General features: G+C 53.3%; 8 protein-coding genes across 8 annotated transcripts; 3 read left to right on the forward strand and 5 right to left on the reverse strand.

The window, feature by feature from the left end:
• Positions 1-157: 157 nt before the first annotated feature.
• On the forward strand, positions 158-1,158 carry BO95DRAFT_430623 (uncharacterized protein; the record flags this gene model as incomplete). The annotated part of the gene is made up of 2 exons (XM_025584970.1): positions 158-407; positions 584-1,158. The coding sequence occupies 2 exons, from the start codon at positions 158-160 to the stop codon at positions 1,156-1,158; spliced, it is 825 nt and encodes a 274-aa protein (XP_025443550.1).
• Positions 1,159-1,343: 185 nt separating this feature from the next.
• BO95DRAFT_441472 (acyl--CoA ligase) lies at positions 1,344-3,451 on the reverse strand. Its single transcript, XM_025586183.1, has 3 exons — positions 3,209-3,451; positions 2,468-3,100; positions 1,344-2,406 (listed from the first exon to the last, which is right to left on the reverse strand). The coding sequence occupies exons 1-3, from the start codon at positions 3,306-3,308 to the stop codon at positions 1,439-1,441; spliced, it is 1,701 nt and encodes a 566-aa protein (XP_025443551.1). The 5' UTR covers positions 3,309-3,451; the 3' UTR covers positions 1,344-1,438.
• Positions 3,452-4,276: 825 nt separating this feature from the next.
• Positions 4,277-5,400, forward strand: BO95DRAFT_481104 (uncharacterized protein; the record flags this gene model as incomplete). The annotated part of the gene is made up of 6 exons (XM_025590185.1): positions 4,277-4,374; positions 4,461-4,647; positions 4,725-4,737; positions 4,763-4,857; positions 4,878-5,074; positions 5,129-5,400. The coding sequence occupies 6 exons, from the start codon at positions 4,277-4,279 to the stop codon at positions 5,289-5,291; spliced, it is 753 nt and encodes a 250-aa protein (XP_025443552.1). The 3' UTR covers positions 5,292-5,400.
• A 130-nt stretch (positions 5,401-5,530) lies between these two features.
• Positions 5,531-9,546, reverse strand: pex1 (AAA family ATPase peroxin 1). Its single transcript, XM_025589658.1, has 4 exons — positions 9,364-9,546; positions 9,055-9,294; positions 8,926-9,004; positions 5,531-8,837 (listed from the first exon to the last, which is right to left on the reverse strand). Exons 1-4 carry the CDS (start codon positions 9,472-9,474, stop codon positions 5,620-5,622), a joined length of 3,648 nt encoding a protein of 1,215 aa, XP_025443553.1. The 5' UTR covers positions 9,475-9,546; the 3' UTR covers positions 5,531-5,619.
• A 304-nt stretch (positions 9,547-9,850) lies between these two features.
• BO95DRAFT_441474 (DNA replication licensing factor MCM7) lies at positions 9,851-12,966 on the forward strand. Its single transcript, XM_025586184.1, has 4 exons — positions 9,851-10,264; positions 10,317-10,447; positions 10,498-12,415; positions 12,474-12,966. Exons 1-4 carry the CDS (start codon positions 9,956-9,958, stop codon positions 12,531-12,533), a joined length of 2,418 nt encoding a protein of 805 aa, XP_025443554.1. The 5' UTR covers positions 9,851-9,955; the 3' UTR covers positions 12,534-12,966.
• A 163-nt stretch (positions 12,967-13,129) lies between these two features.
• On the reverse strand, positions 13,130-13,890 carry BO95DRAFT_441475 (putative adhesin). The gene has a single exon (XM_025586185.1). It carries the CDS (start codon positions 13,522-13,524, stop codon positions 13,147-13,149), a length of 378 nt encoding a protein of 125 aa, XP_025443555.1. The 5' UTR covers positions 13,525-13,890; the 3' UTR covers positions 13,130-13,146.
• A 1,071-nt stretch (positions 13,891-14,961) lies between these two features.
• BO95DRAFT_513330 (ATP-dependent (S)-NAD(P)H-hydrate dehydratase) lies at positions 14,962-16,634 on the reverse strand. Its single transcript, XM_025591603.1, has 6 exons — positions 16,441-16,634; positions 16,344-16,383; positions 16,240-16,286; positions 16,171-16,181; positions 16,070-16,102; positions 14,962-15,996 (listed from the first exon to the last, which is right to left on the reverse strand). The coding sequence occupies exons 1-6, from the start codon at positions 16,532-16,534 to the stop codon at positions 15,112-15,114; spliced, it is 1,110 nt and encodes a 369-aa protein (XP_025443556.1). The 5' UTR covers positions 16,535-16,634; the 3' UTR covers positions 14,962-15,111.
• Positions 16,635-17,202: 568 nt separating this feature from the next.
• Positions 17,203-18,558, reverse strand: BO95DRAFT_410688 (uncharacterized protein; the record flags this gene model as incomplete). Its single annotated transcript, XM_025584191.1, has 2 exons — positions 18,262-18,558; positions 17,203-18,207 (listed from the first exon to the last, which is right to left on the reverse strand). Exons 1-2 carry the CDS (start codon positions 18,265-18,267, stop codon positions 17,203-17,205), a joined length of 1,011 nt encoding a protein of 336 aa, XP_025443557.1. The 5' UTR covers positions 18,268-18,558.
• Positions 18,559-18,788: the final 230 nt, after the last annotated feature.

Consider the following 18,788-nt stretch of genomic DNA (forward strand, 5'->3'; position numbering starts at 1 on the left):
CCATGAATTACTAATCTAATGGGCCTCAGCTCCAACAGCCTACTGCTCGCGCCGCACATCATGAAGACAGCAACCCACACGCTTTCTCATTTTACTTGTCAACAAAGTACTCAGCATTAGACCAACAATACAATCTTCATTAACAAGCATTGTCATCATGCAAGTCCTACTCCTCGGTGGTCACGGCAAAGTAGCCCTCCATTTGACCCCGCTCCTCCTCGCCCGCTCTTGGAACGTCACCAGCGTCATTCGTAATCCAGAGCACGAAAATGAAATTCTCGCGCTGGGCAAAGGCGCCAAGGGCAAACTCAACGTGCTTCTCTCCAGCTTGGATGATGTGAAGAGTGAAGGAGATGCCAAGAAAGTCCTCGACGCCGTTGATCCGGACTACGTAGTTTGGTCTGCAGGTACGCCCTCGCGTTTGGAATCGGACAATGAAACAAATACACAACGAAACAGCAACCCCATCCAACCATGCAGGTCTTTGCTTTCACACCCTCAAACTCTCTCACAGACGAACTCCCCAGTTCCATTTGATAGCAGCTATACACTAACTCCTTTTTCCCCTTGGGAAAACCCAAAGGCGCCGGCGGCAAAGGTGGTCCCGCCCGCACGCAGGCGATCGATGAAGTCGCCGCGACACATTTCCTGGCGGCCTCCTTCGCCCGCCCCCGAGTGACCAAATTCCTCCTGGTGTCCTGGATCGGCAGCCGACGCAACCCGCCCAGCTGGCTCTCCAACGACGACTGGGCCGGCCTCCAGAACGTCTTCCACAACGTCCTCCCCGCATACGCCAAGGCCAAGCTCGAAGCCGACGAGTACATGACCGCGCTGGCCGCACAACGCAAGAAGCTCGTGGCGGCCGGCGCCGCGCAACCCCTGCAGGCGATCAACCTGCGGCCGGGCACGTTGACCGATAACCCCGCGACCCGCAAGGTCGATCTCGGCAAGACGAGGAAGGGCGTGGATAACGTCACCAGAGAGGACGTGGCGATCGTGGCGGATCTGCTCTTGGCCCGGGACGACACGGACGGTTGGTATGATCTTCTGAATGGGGAGGAGGGGGTGGAAGAGGCTGTCGAACGAGTGGCGAGTGAGAAGGTTGATGCGGTCGAAGGTGAGGATGTGGAGGGTATGGTGAAGAGATTTGGTTTGTGAGCATGCTTCGGCTCGTTCTGCCCCATTCATTGAGGACTTGGGGTATGTCTGGTATAATACGCTGGAATATTCAAATGACATTACTCGAGGGCAGTTAATCCCTTGAACAATGAGCAACATATTGACAGGCTACACTCGGAGCTGGATATTTGGCACATCATAAATTATCTAAAGATGTATAAACACCACAACAGAGTCTATCTACACAAGACCGCCCAAGCACGCCCGCAAAAAGAAGGAAACCAAACGAACTCATACGTCATGAAAACTTCCAACCACCTCACAACTTCGCTTTGGGTGCCGGCGCGCCTGCACCAATCCCCTCTTCTTTCGCTTGCTTCTTCAACAACCGCCGCAGGATCTTCCCGCTTGCACTCTTCGGAATCTCCTCCACGAAGCGCACGCCGCCGCGCAGGCGCTTGTGATAGGCGACATTGCCATCCAACCACTGGATGATATTCGCAGCCTCCTCGTCCGCCGACACCCCAGAGGCAAGGCTCTTCGCGCTCCGGACCACATACGCGAGGGGCACCTCGCTGCCATGGGCTTCGCTCTCGATCCCGATGACGGCGACATCGTCGACCGCCTCGTTGTCTACGAGGAACCCCTCCAGCTCCGCGGGCGCCACCTGGAACCCCTTGTACTTGATCAGCTCCTTGACGCGGTCGGTGATGTAGAAGTTCCCCTTCTGGTCCTGGTACCCGACATCACCGGTGCGGAACCAGCCATCGGCCGAGAGGCAGTCCGCCGTGGCGGCCGGGTTGTTGTGGTAGCCCAGGAAGACGTTGGGCCCGCGCATGTACAGCTCCCCGACCGCGCCGGCGGGCACCTCCTGCGGCTCCGAGCCGTCCTCCGGCATCGTCATGTACTTGGCCTCGAGGTTCGGGAGGAGTTTTCCCACGGCGCCGATGCTGGTGCGCCACTCCTCCCAGGGCTGCGTGTGGGTCGTGGGGCTCGTCTCACTCAGGCCGTAGCCCTGTTTGATCCCGCACTTGATGCGCGCGTAGACGGCTTCCACCAGTTCCTGAGTTAATGGGGCGGCGCCCGAGTTCATCATGCGCAGGCTGGAGAGGTCGTACTTGTCCACAATCGGGTGTTTGCCGAGCAGGAGGACGACCGGGGGCACCACATAGCTGAATGTGATGCGGTAGTTCTGGACGTGGGCGCACCATTTCTCGAGGTCGAATTTCTGCATGACCACGAGGTGGAGGCCTTTGTAAAGGGTTTGGTGGACGAGGCAGGTGAGACCTGTTTTGGGTTTTGTTTGTTTAGAGGGGAAGTTGTACGCGGGGGAACAAGGGAAGCGCACCGTAGATGTGGAAGAATGGCAAAAAGGCAAGGACACGGTCACCCCGGCCGTCGACCCCATTCCATGTCAAATTGCCGGCCTCGCCGGATGAAAGCTGCAGAACGTTGGCGACGATGTTGCGATGGGAGAGCATCACGCCCTTGGGAACACCCGTGGTACCGGAGGAGTAGACCAGGAAGGCAAGGTCGTGGGAGGGGTCGATCTTTGTTTTCCGGTATCGAGTTGCGCCGGACAGGTTGCGAATGGAGGTGAAGTGTTTGAACTTTGCTTGCGGGTCGCGCTCGTCGCCGATCAGGATGATCCTGTCGTGGGGGATCCCCGCTTCCTGGGCCGCGATTGTTGCAACCGAAAGCAGATGATATTGTGTCACCAGCCCTTTCGCGCCCGAGTTCTTCAACTGGAAGGCCAATTCTTCTGCTGTGTAAGCTGGGTTGGACGGAGAAACAACTCCGCCCGCCCAGTGCGTTCCCCATGTCACTGCCGGGGTGTCGATGCTATTAGGGGTGAATAGAGCTAGGACATCTCCCTTGCGCCAATCGAACATGGCCTTGAGACCTTGTCCGAAGGCCAGTGCGGTATCTCGGACACCCTGGTAAGTGTAGGTTCGTTTGGTATCGGCATCCTCGTAGATTACTAGAGTGCTATCAATTATGAAATGCTCGTACAAGTGGGAAGAGTAGAGTGCAAGCAGATACCAGACAAGATAAGGCTTTTGTTGGTGAGAGACAGATCACAACATACCTTTATCATCCGGATACTCTCGGTCTTTGCGCTCGAAGAGAAAAGTCCAAATATCGACGTTGGGTATTTCCACCGACGGGTAGAGTGAGGAGACGGGCATGGCGACAATGCGGGGAAAGGCAAAAAAGAACTGTGTCAGGAATGTTGCAGTGAGAACAGAGATAAGGGAGTGAGGGAAGAAGTGATGAAGTAATGGGGTAAGAGGAGATCTAGATTGTTCTGAATGCAAGGATGAAAGATGGGGAAGACGCCGAAGGAGATTGGGACGAACAGGATACCCATTATTAAGGTAGGCAAGTGATCGGCCCTCGGCATGACGGCGGACTGATAGGAAAGGTTTGGTCGAGTTGGAGACGGCGCGAATAACCGTTGTATCTCCGCAATCCCCTTCCAGCCTCGGTCTTCCCCAACAATCCCCTCCCACAAGTGGCCTGCGGTGCCCAATGAGTCTGCCACACCATACTATCAAAATTCAAATAGGTGCTCAGCCTCAACGTACACATCAGATATGTTCGACTTCACATTCTTAATGGAAAACAAAGTGATCGATCAACATACTCAGCTGTTGTTTACTACATAAGAAGTACTGTAAGTCTGCGCCAAGCTTTACCGGCGCCCGGGGAGGAGAGGGGCGCTGACTCAGCTGTTTGTGGGGTTGGAGTCTTTTGCCTCTCAGCTTCGGGAAGACGGCACAGTGCATACAGTACTCCGTACACATACTCATATTTGTCCGTTCTTTTCTTCTGTTGGTAGATAAGGTGGCCATCCATTGATTGCCACCAGCAGGTACAATGTAAGGGATCAACCATGTGTGGTTATTACTGGCCTGCTAAGACTAAACATTCATACTTGGTGCTCGAGGTTCTCTTCTGGCCTATATATGTCAAGTTGTTAAGGCATCAATATTGAAATAGTCTTATGAACCTAGCCTACCAGTAAACCCAGAGACAATTCAACTAGCAAAGCTAGTAGATTCTGAGATCGGGAATCAAAATCTTGAAGATCTGTTCACCCAGTGATGACGACTTGGACGTCACGGGAGCGCATTGGGCCAAACTCGTCGTGACGATGGTTACATCGAGGCTGATCCGGACGGCCCACTATTCTAGATATAACCTTGATACCACTTCCTCAATTGCTCTCTACGTAGAAGAGTATGATCGCCGGTATGACACTGATCGTTCTGCAGATTTTAAGCATCGCAAAGGGCCCACTGCCAGGGCCAAATAGTCAGGACTGTGCTAATATCCAGGAGGGTAGCCCAGGGCCAGAGTCTCGTCGCCGACGATGCACGAGAAGTTGGAAGAACAGAAAAACAGAAAGGAAAGGGACCGTTTATCACTAACCAGTCAGTCATCTCAACTACTCCATCGAGCACCATTGAATTACTCGATCCCCCATATATCAAGGCATTAAGACTATATACTTTACAGCTTAAAGTACTACTTATTGGAAAAAGAAACCAAGTAGAGAATATAGACCAGCTAATATGAAGTATTTGACTAGGCCATCATAGACTACTCCGTACTGTATGTAACAAAGCATTTCCCGTAGCAGCGCAGAGGGACAACCGTGAAGCTGTCAGCGCTTCTGCTAAAGGTGCCCCTCACGAGCCCCGCCGCCTGGCTTCTCACTGGGAGACGCCGATGGTACGGTACCGGGACTTTAGGGCTCCTGGACCCTAGACTACCCCAAAGACGAAGGGCTCCTTCCAACCGTCCAACCTAATGAACCAAGTTTATTGACATCTTCCTCTCATTGCCCGCAGTCCAAGCTGCAAAGAATATGGCTTGCGTCCTCTGGGCTACCATCGGCGTCAACAATCGACCCAATGACTGTGAATGATGAACACAATCGATGCACAAGGTATGCAACTACGTCGCAGGCATCCTGAAGAATTGCTTTCCTGGTGGCCATCAGCCAGGGCCCAACAACCATTATGGGTGGCCACCCACCTCATGAGGCACCTGAGCCATTTTTTGGTGTTCACAGACCGCCGGCACCCAGCGGCAGCCCTCGCTTAGTTATCCAATCAGAGATCGCTCTCACTAGCGGCATTGCTATATTACCCGTTGAAAAGTAGTCCTCTTGCCTTCGGGCATTTGGTCAATTTGAAACGATACAGAGAAGATTAGCATGGCCCCTGCACTAAGGATGACACGCTCAATCAAAGAGAAGCTACCAGTTTTTTTGCGAACATTTACAGACCTCTTTTTGGAGGTACGAGCTGCTATATTGAACGCATGTAGGTTAAGGGTTCGAATCCGGCCGCTTCCGCGGGCGATCCTTTTTATCTCCTGAAACTGGACTGCAACTAAACACCGTGACAATGACTCTCGTATATACATTGAACTAGACGTGATATACATAATAGCTTCTCCCCACAGCTTCTGTGATGATAGAATCTGTCATCACATCAAGCTGGTGCGACCCCCGATTTCTCGTCCACCCTCGCCAGTAGGCATCTCTCCGTTGCGCCCAAAGATGAATTCACGGTAGATAGCTTCCAAGCGTCGCCGTTCAGCATCACTCAGAGAGCCGCGTGTGGTTTTCAGCGACCGCTCCATGTGCTCCCATCGGACAACGATCTCCTCTCGAGGTTCATCCTGAGCGGACGATGCGTTGGTCGGTGCGCTGGCCATCCCTTGCTCCTGCTGTCGCAGGCGACGGCGAGCGCTCTTCATTGCTTCCAGCTTGGAGGCGATAAGAGCGGGCGGAGGCATCGACACCGATCCCGCGTGCTGCTCGGATGCGGAATAGAGAAATTGAATGAATGACTTGCTCGTAGCGCCGCTGGTATCTGTGGAGGATGGTTTCGTAGTGCCATTTTTCGTTGACCGCGTGTTGTTTGCTGAGCGGTCGCCGAGAGCGTCATGCACGGCCTCGAGGTGAGCGTTGTAGACGACGGCTTGCAGATCAGCGCCGGAGAAGCCTTCGGTACGGGCGGCGACCTCGTCAAGTCGTGCAGCGACCTCCTCGTCCATTTTGAGCTTCTCGCTCACAGCGCGAATAATGTCAAGTCGATCTGGGTGGTTGGGCATATCGCATATCAGGGACTTATCGAGACGACCGGGACGCAGTAGGGCAGGATCGATGAGGTCAGGCCGGGAAGTGGCCGCGAGCACATACACTCCCGAGAGACCTTCTGCACCATCCATCTGTGTGAGAAGTTGGTTCACGACGCGATCAGTAACTCCGGTGGAGTCGTGGCCACGCTTCGGGGCGATGCTGTCGAATTCGTCGAAGAAGAGGATACAGGGTCTGGCGGCTTGCGCTCGTTCGAAGAGATCACGAACACTCTTTTCACTAGCACCAATGTATTTGTTCAAGATCTCCGGACCCTTTACGCTTATGAAGTTAAGGCCACACTCTCCCGCAACCGCGCTGGCGAGAAGTGTCTTTCCGCAACCCGGGTATCCGTAAAGCAGCAGGCCTGATCTGAGGCGTAGAGGGCATTGGGCGAAAATAGGCGCGTACTTGGTGGGGTATTGAAGCGTCTCCAGAAGCATCTTTCGAGTCTCGGTCAAGCCACCAATGCCGGAGAAGGTCGTAGTAGATGAGGTGAGCGTCACATTGCGTAAGGCGGCAGGGGTAAAGCCCTTGATCGCGTTGTCAAAATCATCAGCACCAAGGGCGATCGACTTTGAAGAAGACAGAGAACTCTGAACACAACGTATGAGGGCCTCATTGCGGGCACGAGACAATAGCAAAACCAGATCACCTGGCATAAACCCATCTGTCTTGCCAGCCAGCTCTAAAAAGTCCACATCCCGCCCAAGCACAAAGCCATCCGCACCGGCGGAACTTGGCCGACTCCCAGAGTTTGAAGGATCGAGCCACGAATCATGGGTAGAGGTGCTGGCGTTTCGCGCATGGCCATTGGTGTGAGGGAAGGAGTCTCTGTCCTGCATTGTGAGTTGCTCGAGCACCTTGCGTCGTCCTTCCTTATCAGGAGCCCTGAGATGTATTATTTCCCGGACCACATGGCCGCCGATAATGACGTTGTTCAAGGACTCCTTCGACTGGGCTGTTGCCAGAAGCACCACAGAAGAGTTCATTGAGCAATAGTCGCGAACCATGGAACATATCACTTCGCTATTTTGTCGGCTGCGACCATTGTCACTCCCCACCTGCAATTCCGTTTCCACTGGACACAGTTTGTCAAGATCGTCCAGGATCACAACAGACTGTCCTCCGAGCCGAGCACACCAAGAAGCAGACATAAACAAACGATTCAAGGTTTCCTTGATGTTGGAGATCCGAGTTTCATCCGTTACGAGCTTCCGGCAGGAAAAATATTTGACGTTGAACAAGTGGTCCCGTCGGACATGGTGGGCCAAGAGATGACTCAATGAGGTCTTGCCAGAACCAATACTACCAGTAAGTAGAACAGAAGATGACTTGGTCAAGTTGTCCAAAGCTTGCGATATAACCTTGTCAATCCCGACGAGTTCGGGGACATCGGCCGGGATCAATTCATCAGGTGGGTTAGCGGACGAGCCCGGCTCGGCTGGACGTGCTATTTCGGCTTGTACGTCAAGTGATAGTTTGGTTTCAGAACCAAGGAGCCATCCAGTCCCTGGCTTGACTGTATCCGAGCCAGCCTTCAATGGAGGGTCGAAGCGAAGAATAGCGCCATCGAAGACGGTGCCTGTAGGTTTGTAGTCCGCAGCGGGCAGTATCATTCCATCTGTGAGTGGCCCCGCCAGGAGCCCCTCGTTCAACCCGGAGGTCCCATATATGAGTTTGATGCGCTCAGCCAATGCATCTCTTGCCGCCGCTGTGTCAGACCCAAATTTCAAACCGTCCTTTCTCCTCGACGTATCGCTCATTAACGGATACACCTTGATCGTCTTCACAGCTGAGCGTTGCAGCGGTGGAGGAGCTGCCTCCACGCGAACAATACCCCCCATTAAGCCTTCCGCCCCTAGAGCAGTGCATAGTAAGGAGGAAATGGCAGCATGCTGAGTGTCCGGAGCGTCAATCCAGGGAACCAGCTTGGCCACTAACTTGGTTGTTGGTGTTCCGGCTTCGTTCGCCTTTTGCTCTGCTTGATCCATTTGTTGCTGTGGATCAAGCGGCGCTTTGAGACCGGAGGGTTGCACGACGGAAACATAAGCCCAGATGGCTCCGCGAAGCTCATTTGTCGCCAGGATGTCAGGATCTAGCCAGATACGGAAGCCATCATTCGCATCTGTCTCTGCCTCATCATCGAAGAATTGCTCCGACAGATGACGTTCAACTCCTCTGAAGAAGAGCGAACCTCTGCTTGTGGGATCAGAGCGGCTGCTCTTTGGCCGCACCGTGCTCCCGCTACTTCGTCCACCCACACTTTTCCGGCTGCTGCCAGCGACGCTGCGATTGTCACCGCGAGACCCCCTGTTAGCCTTGGGTCGGGTTTTCGGAGCAACGATAACTTCCGCATCTGGTGCTATCTTCGCAAACGGCGAGGTGTTAGGAGGCGCGGGCGTCATAGACGTGATAACGATATTCGCAGTTGAGGTCGGTGACAGGTGTAGTGCAAGGGGATGCATGTGTTCTGACTGTGTTGTAGTATATGCAGGATTTGGTAGAGCGCGGATCTGCGATAGGAGATTAAGCTCCAAGAATGTAGCGTGGAGTTCGATAACTATGTGACGGCGGGCTCAATGTCAGCTAGCGGGTCTGATGTGAGGGCAATTCGGGGGGGGGGGGGGGGCAATGGAGAGCAATCATACTTTCCCAGTCCTCTGGTGTTAGCGGCTCAATGTTGATGGTATGAGCTACTGGAGGATCAAGATGAATATAGATTCCGACCTGCTGTACATTAGAACAGCGAGCACTAACAGGGCCGAGGGCACATTTACCTTCTGTCCATCCGCCAATCCGAGAACTCGGCCGAAGGTGGTATCCAACTCAACAGTAGAAACTTCCTGCCCCCTAGCAGCAGAGCTACTATTGATACCATCTCTTCCAACGACAGGAGCAAGCTTGCGCTTGCTGGGCATACCCGTCCAGCCTAAGTAGCATGAGCGATACGTGGAGTTGCTATTGCTCTTTCCAGCAGCTGGCCGGTATTGGAGCTCGACGATCACATTCTGAGCAGCCTATAGACCTTGGCTTTAGAATCACTATGTCGCGCCGAGTAGCTCGCAGCGAGAGAGATGGTAGCTTACTGTGTTGGCATTGACCAGCAGTGCGACCAGCGACGGCGGGAGATTGACCAGGCAGTTCTTCAGAGGCACCAAAGACACCTCGGCGGTGGTGGAGGGCTTTCTAGGCGCCATTGTTGCGCGCTAAAGAGCAGACTTCAAATTTTGTGTGGAGGAGAGAACAGGGTCTATTTGAGATGATATGAATAAATCCAGATTGACAAGTGCGCAACATTAACCCCGGACTTCGTCGCTCATTGACTCCGCAAGCTCGCCGTTCGCCGAGGCCGGCCCGCCTTGAGCACTCGGGCCGAGGGTTAATCCCTTCCGACACACGTGCCCCTCCGCTAGAGCGAATTGGGCCTAGCAGGTAATGGAGAGTCCGAGACACGAAAAGACGCGTCGCGACGTGTCGACGCTCTTTGATATTAAGACCTAGTTTGGCCTAGTGCCAACCTCACTGGCCCCAGCGACGAGAGCTGCCAAGACAACCACCACAGCAACCGCCCGCCTTCTTTTCACCACCACACGGTCCATGCGAATTTGACTAGCCACTACCTGCTTCACTGTGCCAGCTATTGAATTGAATGAACCTGGCTAGTGTTTTTGTCGCATAATGTCTTTGCTCACCTACAACGTTCATGTCGATTATGAGGCGCAATTGGAGGGATTCAAGGACTTTCTGAAGCATTTCAAGAGCTTTGAGTCGGCGTCCGAGTCTGCCGCGACCGAAGCCATTGAAGACCTCAACCTCGAAGAGGATGGCACCAGCGACGAATATGATTTTATGGATGATGTGGAGGATGGCGCACAGCGGCCTGGCCGCAGACGACGAGAGCCAAAGCTCAAGTATATGCAGCTGTTGCAGGACGTCGCTGACCGAGAGCGCACGAATATTTTGATCGAATTGGACGACCTAGCTACTGTAAGGGCTCGAATTATCACGACTCCCCCAGACATCTCTAATGTCAAACTAGTACGAGAAGTCTCTTCCCGATGATACAGACTTGCGCCTTGTCGAAAGTGTGCAAAAGAACACTCATCACTACATTGAGCTTTTCTCGCGGGCGATCGACGATCTCATGCCCAAAGAGAGCAAGGACATCACGTATGCCAGCCCGTGTTCGCTCAGGTTGTAGCACTGCTGATAGTTCACAGGTTCAAGGACGATGTGCTTGACGTGATCATGTCCCAACGTGAAAAGCGAAACGAAGCCATGCTGATGGCGGCAGAAGCCAACGCAGATGCAGAGGCTGCCGACTCGATCTTTCCTCCTGAACTGACTCGTCGCTACACGGTCAACTTCAAACCCCTCACACCCTCCGGATCGAGCACCGACCGTCAGTCCAAAGCTATCGCAGTGCGCAATGTGCGTGCAGAACATATCGGTAGTTTGATCACAGTCCGCGGTATCACGACTCGTGTCTCGGACGTCAAGCCTGCCGTTGAGATCAATGCTTATACGTGTGATCGCTGCGGAAGTGAAGTGTTCCAACCAGTCACGACCAAGCAATTCCTTCCGATGACAGAGTGCAAATCGACGGAATGTCAAACAAATCAGTCAAAGGGGCAGCTGTTCCTTTCCACACGTGCCTCGAAGTTCGTTCCGTTTCAAGAAGTCAAGATCCAGGAGATGGCGGACCAGGTGCCCGTGGGCCACATCCCTCGTACCATGACCGTCCACTGCCATGGAAGCCTCACTCGCCAGCTGAACCCTGGAGATGTTGTTGATATTGCGGGTATCTTTCTCCCTATACCATACACTGGGTTCAGGGCTATCCGTGCCGGTCTCTTGACCGATACCTACTTGGAAGCCCAACACATTACCCAGCACAAGAAGTCCTACCAAGATACTGCCATGGATGGTCGCACTCTTCGCAAGATCGAACAGCACCAGAAGTCTGGAAACATGTACGAATATCTGTCGCGATCGATTGCACCGGAGATTTATGGTCACCTTGACGTCAAGAAGGCATTGCTTTTGCTCCTCATTGGTGGTGTGACTAAGGAGATGGGCGACGGTATGCACATTCGTGGTGACATCAACATCTGTCTGATGGGTGACCCTGGTGTTGCTAAATCTCAGCTGCTCAAATACATTTCCAAGGTCGCCCCTCGAGGTGTCTATACTACGGGTCGTGGTAGCAGTGGCGTTGGTCTTACGGCTGCGGTCATGAGAGATCCTGTAACCGACGAGATGGTCCTGGAAGGCGGAGCCCTTGTCCTGGCCGACAATGGTATTTGCTGCATTGATGAATTCGATAAGATGGACGACTCCGATCGGACCGCTATCCACGAAGTGATGGAGCAGCAGACCATTTCTATCTCCAAAGCAGGAATTACAACCACCCTCAATGCTCGGACCTCTATCTTGGCAGCAGCTAACCCGCTTTACGGCCGATACAACCCGCGGGTGTCTCCTGTTGAGAACATTAATCTGCCAGCTGCACTACTCTCTCGTTTCGATGTGATGTTTTTGATTCTTGATACCCCCTCACCCGATGCAGACGAAGAGCTTGCCAACCATGTGACATATGTCCACATGCACAACAGACACCCCGAAACCGAGGATGCAGGCGTCATGTTCACGCCCCATGAGGTCCGCCAGTACATCGCCAAGGCGCGGACCTACCGACCGGTTGTTCCATCCTCTGTCTCGGATTACATGGTGGGAGCGTACGTGAGAATGAGGAAACAGCAGAAGAAGGATGAAGACGAACGGAAGCAATTCTCCCACGTCACCCCCCGTACTCTGTTGGGAGTTGTCCGTCTGTCGCAGGCCCTGGCTCGTCTGCGCTTCAGCGATGTCGTCGTTATTGAGGATGTCGACGAGGCGCTGCGTCTGATCCAGGTCAGCAAGGACTCCTTGTCCAGCGATGGTCAGTCGGGTCTGGACCAGAGCCCTAGCAGCAAGATCTACCACCTCATCCGCAGCATGTGGGAGAGTGGTGCTGCGGCGGTCGGCGACGGTGAGGAGGGTGAACTCAGCATGAGACGTATCCGCGAACGCGTGCTTGCGAAGGGTTTCACCGAGGACCAGCTTACAATGGCTGTGGATGAGTATGAGAATCTGAATGTGAGTTTCCCCCGGGTTCAATTTACTACAGTATTAGTGTACTGATTATTCCGTTCAGGTCTGGCAACTTGTGGGTGATGGCAGCCGTCTGCTTTTCGTCGATACCATGGATATGTGAGCAACGGAGAGGAAGTGATTTTTATCGACCTGGGTGGGATGGGTTTCGGGTGTTTTTGATTCTCGATTTGCTTCTGGTCGGACCATCGTTTCGTATCTGGGAGACGTGCCGTGCTTGAGGGTTGGTAGCTAGAAATCGGATTGGTGTTTTTGGTGTACAAGACTTCATGTTTCGAAAGTGTTAGGATAGCCATAATATTTGAGCAATCTACGATGACTAGCATGCGGGTCTTCCTTTGGGTACTTTGCTCATCAGTGTCTGTCTCGGATGAGATGAAAGGGTTCAACAGAAGTTTCACATCAAACAGACCCAAGAGAATGATCCCAACTCAGATAAATTCCAAAAGGACTTCTCAGTCGCACCATCGGTAATGCGTATATAGCACTTCTACCAAGGGAATCCAAAGTCCTATCAAGCTTGCCCACAACCACATCAAATCACAACTATGATCCCCCTTGCCCTTCCCCTTAATATCCAAGATCATAAAACCAGCCCCCCTATCCCTTCCCAAAAAGACCCCCCATCATCACCAGTTACAGCACCTTCCCCTCATCTCATCCCCCACTCAAAAACAATCCCCCCCCCCCAAAGATCTCTCCCCCTCAGCGACCCCCTAAACCGGACAAGAACTCTGCACCGACACCTCCGCACAAAGCTGCGGACTGGCGCCGTACGGGTTGTCGCACAGGGTATTGCACTGGGTGAACTCGGGGACAAACACCAGGAACTGGAAGTTGGGGAAGGGCAGCCGGAACTGCTTGGTGACGTCGGTGTTGGCGGGCGAGGCCTTGTAGCCGGCGCGGCAGGCGCAGTGGAAGCGCGTGCCGGTGTTGATGCACGAGGTGGTCACGTCGCAGTTGTTCTGGCCGGAGAGCGGGTTGCAGGTGCCGCAGATGGGGGCCGCGGGGGGTTGGGTGCCTGTCGGGGAGGCGGTGGCTAGGAGGGCGGTTGCGAGGAGGGGGAGGAGCAGGAGTGGGGCTGGGGTGTACATCTTTATTGATGTGGTGGAGATGGCTGATGTATGTTGGGATGTATGAGTATGCTTGAGGTATGTGGGTGTGTTGGTTTGGATGCAGCTGGTGTGATTTGATTGAGGTAGTAGTTCTTTGGTATTGAAGAGGGTTAAGTGATGCTCGTCCTGATGCTGATGCTGATGAGGAAGGAAATGCCTCGATTGATCAGGGCTTGAGGATAGGGGCTTATATAGAGCTGTCTTGGTGGCGGAGCGCAAGGTTGGCTGGTTGCAGAAACTGGGCATGGAGTCCTCAAGCACTGCACTATTGATTCCAAGGTAATGGGGTCAGCCATGGCATGACATGGCGGGTCTCGGGGGGAGGGGAACCATGACATCGGTAAGTGGATCCTAAGATAGGGCTCAGTGTTACTATTCCCGGTGAGGCTCGTATAGCTCGGAGGCAGGGTCGTGCACCGGATACTGCTCAAACTCTGAACGACGAGTACAGCCCCCTAGCCCCTCCAACACACACGTCCTAGGACCCGGTTCCTCTGAGACAACAGGTTCTATCTTAGATGTGGGTGAAAATAGAAGATGTGATCCACCAATCCATACGCATATAATTCGGCAACGCGGCCGGCCGGCCTGAATACGAGATCTATACCTAAGTGGTTGGGTCTTCCCTGTCCATCTGAGCTGGTAGTGCTCGTTGAGGCTAGGTAGATGTGAGACAGTGTAAGAGTTCTTGTAAGAGAGTGTTGGCTAAGAGTTGGAGCTCGCATCAGGTGATGTAGTATTTTCAAGCTGCATGTCTCTGATTAAGCTCAGAAGTATGCATGTCCAAGCTGAGATAAAGAGGCCCTTCGTTTTTAGGATCTCGTCGGGCACTGCCTACGGGTTTCGCCTGTCCGCGTAACGAGTAGATGCCCAGGCAGTTCTCCATCAAGGACTTTTCGGATGATGGCTGTCTTATGGAGACAAACTGGTACACAAGAAGCTGACTCGGACCCAAGCTATAATCGAGGGTCTCCGTGACTGAATTGTTGTCTCTCATGGACACATTCTGAAACCGGCGTTGGGAACTATTGAAAATAGACTTCATAGCTCTGCTTTACAGCAAAGCGGTGGATAAATGTACTCTGATAGACGACCATTTGGCTTGTTTTGGGGTAGGATACTGTAGTAACTAGATTCGACTACTGTGATTTTCGGATTTGCGGTTGAAGCTACGCACGTCAGGCATGCTAGATGCGAACTAAGCCCTGTGTTGTACAACCATTTCTCATTTGAAGCAAGAACGCATGTAAGCCAGAAGCAGACACCGTTCATCGACTAGTCAAAGTAGAGTTCTGTGTTCCCGTGTCTCGGCCGATGGAAAAAAAGTCAATCGCGCATATACCCCGGATTTGGGGCGGGATATGCATTCAGCCTTGCCCCATATACGAGCTTGTTGCAGACGTCACTTTGACTACCAGGGAGAATCCATGTATTAATAGACAGGATACGTGCCAAGACTCCATTGGGAGTGAATTTCATTATGCCATGACCTAGCACAGCTCCCCAACCGCAAGCTGCCGACTAATATTACAGCCTCTTGGATACTGACCCTAGCAGAGACATACTCTACAGGTGCATTTTGGACGCTTCGGGCTCACCAATCAGCTTGAGGAAGCTCTCGTGGACCTCATCCGTCAAATCGCTGGCCTGCATACTGCGGCCCTTGGCAAGGAAAGCCCGTCGGGAGCACTCCCGCGTAATCGAGCTACCGGCAAACGCAGCCAGAAGCAGGGTCGTGCAAGGCGACATCCGTTTATCCTCGGACTCAAGCTCCGCCCGAATGTCTTCCTTGGTCTGCGCGTCCTTGGCGTTGTCTTTCTCACCGGAGTCCCAGAGCCCGTCGTGGTAGGCGGCTCTCCAGGCGAGGAGCGTGCCCAAGGAGCCCGTCAACGTATCGCCTTGGCCCCCGCTGCGCTTCAGGCCTCCCTGAATATCGGAGATGAGCGTCGTGATCCCGTTCGAAATCACATCATGGGGACCCTTCTGGATGATGGTGACACCACCCAGCGCATTGGACAACTGCTCACAAGCCTTGGATTCCTCGCTCGTCCGGTCCGCGCCGTCCGACTTGGAGTTGATTTCCGCGAGACTCGGCACGTCGATCCCCAGCGCTTTGGCCAGGCGGCTGAACTCGTTCACGTTGGGCGTCAGAATGCACTCTTTGTACCCGCGCACCAGATCCGGATCCTCGGTCACGAGGAGGAGCCCGTCGGCGTCGAGGACAAAGGGAATCGAGCGGGACCGCGCTTCTTTCATCACCTCCGTCACCACCTTGAGGGTGACCCCGTCGCGACCCAGGCCGGGTCCGATCACCAGGCAATGCAGCCGCGAAAGCATGTTGATGATCGGGCTAGCGAGGGATGGGGCATCGATGGACTCGGGGTCCTTGACCGAGGCGCTGCTTGCCAGAATAGGGTGAACCATCAGGTTTGGAGAGTAGGTTTTGATGACCTAGACGAGCGACATTATGAGCATTTCCCCCTTCCCCGCTCCTATGAAAGCCGGGTACGATCTGTCAACTTACGGTGGCTGCCGATTTATCGCAAATAACGTGGCTCTTTTTGTGATTCGTCAGAACGGAGATCTCATGCACGCAGCAGACAGAGTGGGTTCCCAATTGCCTACCATATCGCATCCTGCAGCTCCATGTCAGTTTGGGCATCCCTATCAGATACACTTGGAGGAAATTCTTACCTAGTCTGGCCGATGCCATTGAGGAGAAGTACGGCGCGCCTGTGTAACTATAACATTCCTCTCAGTTTGTTGCAATGCGAATGTTTGGTTTGGGGGCAACGAACTCTAAAGAGCCCCCAATGACTGCAACGCGTCCATGCTGTCCTAGATTGATTGTAAGTCGAGAGTCGGAGCGCAATGCAAGGGCTGCCAGATTCGAACCTTTGTGGAATTGCTCCAGCATGGGCGGCACCATCTTGCGCGCCTTCTTGAGAAGGACTTTGGAAGAGGTTGATACATGATGGACAGACTCCATTTTTGTTGTGACCAGATGCAGTGAGTGAGCCCGACTTCGAAAGAATGATTGACAACAATTCGATGTATTGGAAGCAGGTATTGTATTTTGCGATTAGAAGGTGAGCTGATGTGGTTTAAACAGACGGCGGCGGAGGGAGCATAAAAGTGATGTCACCGCCTGCAGGTGGGGCTGATTGAAGCAATGATAAGAAATCCGGTCCGTCCATGCAAGGCCAATCTGTTACTCGGTATTTTCTTGTTCAACAATGACGATTGCATTGGTAATGGCTCAATTCTATTGCAGAGTCCGGGTCCTGAAGTGTGGCCTGAAGCTCGAAGCTCAAACTAGACAACGGCGACGCTCCCCATGATTGTATATAAAAGTTGTGATAAAAATATGTGACTCGAAGGAAGACAATTCAACACTCCATCTATCGACACCTTGATGCTCGCTGATGCTCATCGAAACAACTTCAAAGACAGCAAAAGGGCAAGAAAAGAAAGAAAAAAGCAACGACATATGTAATGCACCCTCGGGGTATTCCTCGCTGATGCTCCGTTTCCAGGAAAAAAATAAAATCACAAAACACATAGGAAAATGATGGAGTGACAGGGCGGGTCCGCCTATGTGTAGGGAGACCAAATGATAATCAAATCTTTATTCGTCCATTGTATGCTTCCACCGCATTATCGGCGCGCAGCCAGCGCATTGAGCTTCTTGAGGCGTTCCATTTTAGCCTGCTTGGCTGCCTGTTCAGCATTCCATTCCTCCTCATCCTCGCGCCTGGCTGCTGCCAGAGCAGCAGCCTCTTCCTCCTCCATAGCATCGTAGCCAGCCTCCATATCGGAAGATCCCGAATCGTAGTCATCGTAGTCGTCGGCATAGTCACCCTCGTCTTCCTCATCGGTTCCCAAGTACTCATCCATTCTCGACCGCTTGTTTCGAGACTGGGCCCTGAGGTCACTGGGATTCCGCTTCGCTGGCAAGCCCGCTGTTCCACGATATTCGGGTTGTGCAGGACGGGGTGTAGGTCGCGAAGTACCTTTGTAGGAGAGCTCTTCCGGCTCCCGCTTTTTCACAGGCTTCGTAAAGCCAGGTTTAGCACTTCCAGCTGCAGTAGTAGTGGCGCCAGGCTTTTTAGCCGACCGACTCTCCTTCTCTTTGGTTTGAGCTTCTGTCGCTCGTTTCTTTCGTTCTACCTTGCTAAGCTTCTCCTTAGCAGCAGCCTGATGCTTGAACATACCCACCTGGGTGGGGGTCTTTTCTTGTAGCGCCTTGGCTTTGGCCATGAGATCTGCAAAGGAGCCTTTGGGGGGTGGTTTCGAGGACACCTGCGCTGATCTTTGAGGCGTGGATGAGCGACTTGTGGAGGCGGACGCCACGGCTGCTGTGGGAGCACTGGGGCGTGCCTTTCCAGCTGCGGGGATTGTGGGCTTAGTGGCGGTTGATCTGAGAGGGGCTGGAGGTGCCAATTTTGACGAACGGGGCAGCGGCTCGTCGGCTTTGCGCTTTATCCCCTGCGAGAGGGGTTTCCGTTCTGTTGTTGAGGGAACATTCCGTGGTCCAAGACTGGTCTTGCGTACTTCGGTTCTCACAGTGGAGGAAGTGACAGGTGGCGATACGGTGGAGGAGACTTGGGGAATTGGGGACGGTTTGCCCGTCTCGATGGACGAGAGAACAGAATCAAGAAACTGGCATGATTATCAGTAACGGCATCGGCGAGGGTCAAGGATGAGGTTCCGTACACTCATGATGAATTTTCAGATGAGAGAGAAATGGGTTTGATCAGAGGTAGTGTCAAAAAACCCAGACAAGGATGCGAACAAAGAGGGCTTCACCGTCGGTGGTTAGTATGACGGGGTAACTTCATGACTTCGTTGCGGAGCCACTTTAAAGATTCGATAGAGTTCCAAGCCGGAAAGTGCCACTCTTCAAGATCTCCGGCAAGACATGGGATACAGACAAAAGGAGTGAAATATGCAGCCAGTGCGAACTGTTACCACCTCCGAGAGTACCACGAGGAGGTCGTCTGGATAAGGCCGCCGGGCAAAAACGGTTGCAAGAAGTCAGTCGCCATCCCATCGTCTGAAAGGCAAGAGAGACACGTGACCGTCGCATCGACCCTCGCTTTTGGACACCCAAGGCATCAATACAGGATACCCGCCTGCGCCACAGGTGCTCGCTTAGCGGGAACTAGCACGCAGGCCCACGCGCCACAACCCACCAGCCGCAACGCACTTTTCTCGATTTTAGACGATTCGGTTCTGATTTC

This window comes from Aspergillus brunneoviolaceus, assembly GCF_003184695.1.
Source record: "Aspergillus brunneoviolaceus CBS 621.78 unplaced genomic scaffold BO95scaffold_23, whole genome shotgun sequence".
Taxonomy (NCBI): domain Eukaryota; kingdom Fungi; phylum Ascomycota; class Eurotiomycetes; order Eurotiales; family Aspergillaceae; genus Aspergillus; species Aspergillus brunneoviolaceus.

Coding starts and splice junctions, on each gene's coding strand:
- BO95DRAFT_441475 (XM_025586185.1), bottom strand. CDS start 13,524: ATGTACACCCCAGCCCCACTCCTGCTCCTCCCCCTCCTCGCAACCGCC.
- BO95DRAFT_513330 (XM_025591603.1), bottom strand. CDS start 16,534: ATGGAGTCTGTCCATCATGTATCAACCTCTTCCAAAGTCCTTCTCAAG. Junction 16,384..16,440: donor GCTGGAGCAATTCCACAAAG/GTTCGAATCTGG, acceptor CAATCAATCTAG/GACAGCATGGACGCGTTGCA. Junction 16,287..16,343: donor GTCATTGGGGGCTCTTTAGA/GTTCGTTGCCCC, acceptor GGAATGTTATAG/TTACACAGGCGCGCCGTACT.
- BO95DRAFT_441472 (XM_025586183.1), bottom strand. CDS start 3,308: ATGCCCGTCTCCTCACTCTACCCGTCGGTGGAAATACCCAACGTCGAT. Junction 3,101..3,208: donor AGAGTATCCGGATGATAAAG/GTATGTTGTGAT, acceptor ATAGCACTCTAG/TAATCTACGAGGATGCCGAT. Junction 2,407..2,467: donor GCCATTCTTCCACATCTACG/GTGCGCTTCCCT, acceptor AACCCAAAACAG/GTCTCACCTGCCTCGTCCAC.
- BO95DRAFT_441474 (XM_025586184.1), top strand. CDS start 9,956: ATGTCTTTGCTCACCTACAACGTTCATGTCGATTATGAGGCGCAATTG. Junction 10,448..10,497: donor AAAGAGAGCAAGGACATCAC/GTATGCCAGCCC, acceptor GATAGTTCACAG/GTTCAAGGACGATGTGCTTG. Junction 12,416..12,473: donor ATGAGTATGAGAATCTGAAT/GTGAGTTTCCCC, acceptor TATTCCGTTCAG/GTCTGGCAACTTGTGGGTGA.
- pex1 (XM_025589658.1), bottom strand. CDS start 9,474: ATGGCGCCTAGAAAGCCCTCCACCACCGCCGAGGTGTCTTTGGTGCCT. Junction 9,295..9,363: donor TGCTGGTCAATGCCAACACA/GTAAGCTACCAT, acceptor CAAGGTCTATAG/GCTGCTCAGAATGTGATCGT. Junction 8,838..8,925: donor AACACCAGAGGACTGGGAAA/GTATGATTGCTC, acceptor GCCGTCACATAG/TTATCGAACTCCACGCTACA.